At 37.2% G+C, this 6,353-nt stretch overlaps 2 protein-coding genes across 2 annotated transcripts in view; both read right to left on the bottom strand.

The window, feature by feature from the left end:
* Window positions 1-137: 137 nt before the first annotated feature.
* On the bottom strand, window positions 138-2,278 carry prr18 (proline rich 18). Its single transcript, XM_051126279.1, has one exon. It carries the CDS (start codon window positions 2,124-2,126, stop codon window positions 1,362-1,364), a length of 765 nt encoding a protein of 254 aa, XP_050982236.1. The 5' UTR covers window positions 2,127-2,278; the 3' UTR covers window positions 138-1,361.
* Window positions 2,279-4,241: 1,963 nt separating this feature from the next.
* The window catches only part of sft2d1 (SFT2 domain containing 1), a 25,027-nt gene continuing 22,915 nt past the window's right edge, over window positions 4,242-6,353 (bottom strand). The window contains exon 8 of the mRNA XM_051126163.1: window positions 4,242-4,751. Coding sequence (XP_050982120.1) covers window positions 4,712-4,751 — 40 coding nt within the window. The 3' untranslated portion in view covers window positions 4,242-4,711. The remainder of the gene's footprint in view (window positions 4,752-6,353) is intronic.

Here is a 6,353-nt window from a genome sequence, read left to right as displayed (position 1 = left end):
CTGCACCGCAGAACCAATAGGCTATAACCAACAATGCACATAAGGCCTATCTATAACCTGTCATAGCCATTTTAAAACTGCTGGTTGTTCACAGATGATAATATTAATAAAGGGCAAGGATAAAAAAAAAAAAAAAAAACATGTCTTTTCAATTTTATTATCAGAACCCTTAAAAATGACTTGGAACAACACACAGCATATAAACACACCTCCACATTGCAAAATAAATACTGTACACGGCTGGTTCGTCAATCAAACAGTCCTCGAGTCCATATTACACACAAACTTTTAACAAGTCCCAGATATTAAGTGTCTATTCTAAGGCTTTCAGACAGTGTCGCCTTGACAGCTATTGTTTTCTGGCACAAAGGAAGGACCGTGGCCTCTTGATGCATTTCGCTGGTCGACATTCGCATCCTTTTTCCCGTTAATTCTCCGTATTACTTCCACATATTAAAACAAACATCTGTCATTCAGCCCATCAAAGTGAAAACAATAGCAATGTGCAAAAACACTACTGCTTCTCAGTCAATGTGTAAAGGTAACCTGCAAAAATTCTCTGAGTCATCAGCGATACTTCTCAATGCAGAAAAAAACATTCCAGTCAGTCCAATAAGAAAGCGGAGTGTGTGTAGGCTACGCTAAGGACGCGTTCTTGCGTTCAGTCCGACATTTATTTTTGCTTTATGTGCGCTGCGTTATATGGACGCGCTGGCCAGTGCATTGCCTTGCGCCATCACGTTTAAATGGCGTGTAAAGATGGAAACATTCATTTTTTTAAAACGCCTCTGCGTTCTGTTCCATTCCAATAATGGAACGCGGAGCGTTCGCATATAACGCACTCTTTAAACACATCTTCTCTAATTTGGTTTAATTGTTGGTCTGTGTAAACACTGCGACGCATTTTTTAGTGCCTAGTGTGTATATAGGTCTATGCTAAGATTTTAAGTTGCACAGTCACGTCAAAAAAAAAAAAAAAAAAGTCCACTATTGCGCTTTCAGGTGTCACAAGAACGCAGCCTGTGTGCGAGACCCATACGTACACAGGACGCGTTCTTTCTTGTCGTTTGCGTTGTTTTTAATTGTTTCTCTATGTACACAGGCACCAAACACACATGAGCCTTGCGCTTTAAGACGATGTGTCCAGTTGAAAATGTCCAACTTTTACAAAGGCGTCTCTATATTCTATACGTTACCCTCTGTCCAGCTGTGTTTCAACGCAAGAACGCGTTCTGTGTGAATGACCCTTCAGACAACATTATTTCTAAAAGCATATCAGGTGACTTTGCGTTTGACACAAAACTCGTGAACTGAAGTCTTCACAGTGGACCTTTCTTTGTGGAATGAAGTAGTTCAGGTTATCAACTTTTAAGATGAGGCAAAGATGACAGTTTATCAACTTTCCCAAAAGCAGCAGCACTTTCCACACCTTTGAGCCACTCTTTACATTTCCTCATGACAGTCTCGTCCACGTCTCCATCCTCCTCCTCGTACTCCACATCATCATATTTGTACTGATCGTTGAGGAGAGAGATCTTGACAATGGTGCTAATGTCATTGGAACCGTCCAGTTTGGCAACAGGTCCTGAGCTCTTATTACTGGAGCTGCCCTGAGCTCTCTTGGATGGGAAAACCCGCCGGTGTCTCAAGTCCGCGGAAGCGCAACACTTCTGCTGCTTGGCCATCATCTGCTTTTCCAGATTGCGCTTTTGGATGACCAGGATGGCTTCGGGAGTCAGGCTGAGGGAGAAGTGGATCTCTTGCTCGCCTTCTTCTTTTGCTAGAGAGGTCCTGGAGGCGTATTTATGGCTGGACTCTCCAGAACTGGACCTTGGGACGCTTTCGCATGAGGTAGCCAAGGGTTTGGGGACGCTCAACCACGAATGTTTGCTGTCCGTCTCGGGATCTGGAGGGACTCGGGTCGCCTTGCTTCGCCCCAGCGGCTTTAAATTGGCCGATGACCACGATGTGGATAGTTTATCTTTCTCCGATTCCTTGTCGTCTCCTGTCCTTTGACTGAACGTGGGTTGAGGAGGCGCGACATTGTCCCTGCTCTTCTTTTTCCTGAACAGCTCCTTTCTTGGCGATGATATCCGAGAGTGCAGGTTTATCGGTGGAAAAGGCATTTTTAAACGCTATCGGAGCGCAAAATAATGAAGAAATCTGCGCGTAAATGATGGGAAAAATACGTCCATCCGCCTCGTTCCACCGGATCTTTGGATATTAGACGCAGTAGTCCATTGCGCTCAGCATTTCGCTTCTAGACTGACAAGGGGCGGGGCATCTGCGGGCTTTATGTGGTGTCGGGTAGAAGGGGCGTGGCCACATCATAAAGATAAAAACAACAAAGCCATGCTCACACAAGTGCCACTATGAACGTTTCCTATAAAGGAGGTTTATTACATTACACTATACAAACTAATACAGCCTAGTTCACACACGCGTCCTAGCTGCGTAATCACTTTGTGTAGTTAGCCATGAGTATGTCACAAAATCATTTTTTTTTTGTATTTTTTTAAACAGTATACATATTGCTTTATATATTGAAGAAAACAATAGCTTGAAAGTGTGGTTGTGCTGACTTTCCTTCAAAATAAATGCCTGTCTTATTAATATCAAATGCAATGACATCCATACATATTTATACATTTTTTAATTAAATTAAATACAACAAAATAGATAAATAAATATAACCCAGGTTACAGTTAGGAGCTCACAACAGAAGTGAATGGAGCCAATCCGTTAACATAAAAAAAACGTAACACGATTTTAGTGTAAAAGCATCTCTTACTAACCTTTTCATTGTAAAGTTCCGTCAAATTTTGCAACTTCGTTGCCATGAGAATGAACGCCTTGATGAAATGAACAGCTTTATAGCTCGAATAGCTAATACGTTTTAATAGAATATATTTTAATTTTTAGATTTAAGCTCCACATTTATGCTGTACGTGTCTCACTATAACCTTGATTTTTGCTTTCAAAAATAGTTTGTTTGTTTTTTCTCCTGGTAGACAGCATTACGTCATGAATGCTGTCGATTGAGCCTATTTTATTGACCCTGGAACATTTATTTAAATATAAGTGTCCAAATACGTTCGAAAGCATTGCCTGTACATTCCTTATTTAATTTTAGAAATACAGATTTGACAAAAAGCAATGTATTGGAATGCCGCTGGCAGAGCGTCATAACACAGATGCAATCGGCACTTTTTTGCTGATTGTCAATATTTTCTCCTTGGTGACCTTGGCATAGCACAAAGGAGGCTAAAGACAAGCGGCCTCCATCATTATTGATCTGTCGCCCTCCTTTCCAGCAATTCGTAATTTCACAGTGACAGCTGTTTTGTCACCCAGCCACTGTGAAATGTTTCAGCCCTAGTGAAATGAGGGGAAAATCAATAGGCTTATCCTTACTGTTAAGCAGCACACAAAGAGAGGTTCATTTTCACAGACAGCATCCATAGATTGCCTTCGGAATGAAAATCACAGAGATTACAGTCAAAACTTTCATCTTAATCATTATTTCAAAATGATCCAAGATGGTAACGGTTTGCAACCTGATGTGCTGCCAGATGTAATATGATTTGAGAAGAGCTGATACATGTGGGACTAAACACCCGTACATCAGATGTACAGCCTACATATTCTCACCTAATATAAATTGTGTGCACAATTTGTGATTTTTTGCAGTGTAAAATCTACTCCAAAAAGCATCTACTCAGCCATAAGCTGAGGGTCTGCCGACAGTTGTACCCACAATCTCACCACGGTAATTACTGACACGTGATCAGCATTGTGCATAGAAGTGTGCTGTGGAGGAGGGATGCTCAAGAAAACAGAGCACTCCCACAGTTGTCATGGAAACCGCATCTGTGGAACCACAGTCTCCTTGCTTGCAGTCTAAAAACAGACCAGCCACTCTAGGTTATTAGGTCATGTGTGGAACACGTGACACTCAGAGGTAAGGAACAAACCTATATGTGAGCATGCAAGAGACAATCTTATGGGTGTATTATACAAAAACATATTGCTTCGTAGATAAGGCACACAAAGAGAGAGTTGGATGCCATCAGCTGATCTCCTGAGACTCAGTGTGCGGTGAGACAGCTGTCTGAGTTGCCCTGGGCTCAGACAACCAACATTATACACATCATTATTCCGAACACATCGGCCTGAAGATTATAGCATGTGACACATTAACTTTCTGTGACGCAAACAAATAAAATCAACCACTGAAAGAATAATCTTGAGTACTGCGTTTATTTGGTGTGTGAGATCATATGAAAAGGCTTTTCTCTCATTTTTGTTAATATATTTGGTAGAAATACATTTTTTTTTTCTGTACAAAAGTGAACAGTAGCAATTAAGTTCATTCATAAACACCACATATAGCAAGGCACCTGTTTTTCACTCAGTTTTAACTGGCAGTGTATCATCTATTAAGCATTTATCCGCCACACACAAAATCAAAAAAATCAAAAAAAGCCTTAGAAAGTTTTTTTTAAAAAAAAGGTAAGGCTTGCAATAAATGAAAATATTACATATCCAGTCTTTATATTATACAATATTCATTTAAAATTTTTACATTAAGACAGAAGAGGAAACGTTTTAAGGTCATGGAGGACAGTGTGGTTTGGAGATGAAAGAGAAAAACAATCCTTTTTTAACATTTACTATGCAGGACAGGTCATCAGATGAAACACAGGATACTTTAGCTCAAACAGGAGGTGAAACACTTAATAACAGCATCCCTGTGAAAACAAAAAGACATTTATGTTTACAGCTGACAGCTCAATAAACAGTATTACATATGGATGGGGGGGGGGGTCTCACAGCAAAATCCACAGAAACAGATGGATAATGAAAATACTCATGATGAAAACCATACTTAATCCCAAATAAACCCATAGCTCCATGTTAATGCGCTTTATTACCTTAACATTCAATTGAATTCTTTGTTCTGATGAAGAAAAAAAAAAAAAAAAACATTTTTTTTGAACATTTTCCCCCCCTTTCTTGTAGTTGGGCAGAGCTCTTGCATATTTCATTTTGTTTTGGCGGGAAACCATCGCATGACCAACCCCTTTTGCGATTATAGAGTAGGGTTTATAGATTTTGCAATTTTGGGGGTATTACATTTCCTAAACGTCGTTTGGTAACTACAATAAGGGTCCAATTGTTAATATTAGTTAATTGCATAGCTAACATGAACAATGAAAAATACTTCTAAAGCATTTACACTTCTAAAAAAAAAATACTTCTAAAGTGTTACACATGATTTTATTAGACTGGTTTAGTCACATTTTTAGATACACTACCAGTCAGAAGTTTTTGAACGGTAAGATTTTTTCATGTTTTTTAAGTAAGTCTCTACTGCTCACCAAGCCTGCATTTATTATTTCCAAAATACAGCAAAAGCAGTAATATTGTGAAATATTTGTACTATTTAAAATAACTGTTTTCTATTTGAATATATTTTAAAATATAATTTATTCCTGTGATCAAACTTTAATTTTCAGCATCATTCCTCCAGTCTTCAGTGTCACATGATCCTTCAGAAATCATTCTAATATTCTGATTTGCTGTTCAACAAAAATGTATTATTATTATTAATATTTAAAACAGTTGAGTACATTTTTTAAGGATTCTTTGATGAATAGAAAGATCCAAAGATAAAAAAGCTTTTGTAACATTATACACTATACTATTTAATTGTATTTATTTTATTTTATTATTATTATTTTTTTTTTGGAAAGAACTTTTAGAAATTAATACTTTTATTTAGTAAGGATGCTTTAAGTTGATCAAAAGTGATGATAAAGACATTTATAATGTTACAAAAGATTTCTATTTCAGATAAATGCTGTTCTTCTGCACTTTCTATTCATCAAAGAAACCTGAAAAAATCTACTCAGCTGTTTTCAACATAATAATAATAATAATAATAATAACAAATGTTTTTTGAGCAGCAAATATATTATATATTATAATTATATAACAAATATAATAATGATTTCTGAAGGATCATGTGATTCGAGTAGTGATGCAAAAAATTCAGCTTTAAAAATCACAGGAATAAATTGCATTGAAAAAAAAATTCAAATAGTTATTTTCTATAGTAAAAATATGTCAAAAATGTAAAAAATTTTTCTGTACGTTGGATCAAATAAATGCAGGCGTGGTGAGCAGAAGATATTTCTTTAAAAAACAATCTTACTGTCCAAAAACTTTTGACTGGTAGTATATGTTTTATGATTCTCTATTGTTTTACGTTTAAGATTTAAACAACATTAGAGTTGGTAAGTCTCATTCATTTATGTAAACCCATGGAAATAAAGTGACTGAAAACGCTG

This window comes from Labeo rohita, chromosome 13, assembly GCF_022985175.1.
Source record: "Labeo rohita strain BAU-BD-2019 chromosome 13, IGBB_LRoh.1.0, whole genome shotgun sequence".
NCBI classification, from domain to species: Eukaryota; Metazoa; Chordata; class Actinopteri; order Cypriniformes; family Cyprinidae; genus Labeo; species Labeo rohita.
The sequence above is the reverse complement of the archived record's forward strand: the minus strand, read 5'-3'. Positions and strand labels throughout refer to the sequence as shown.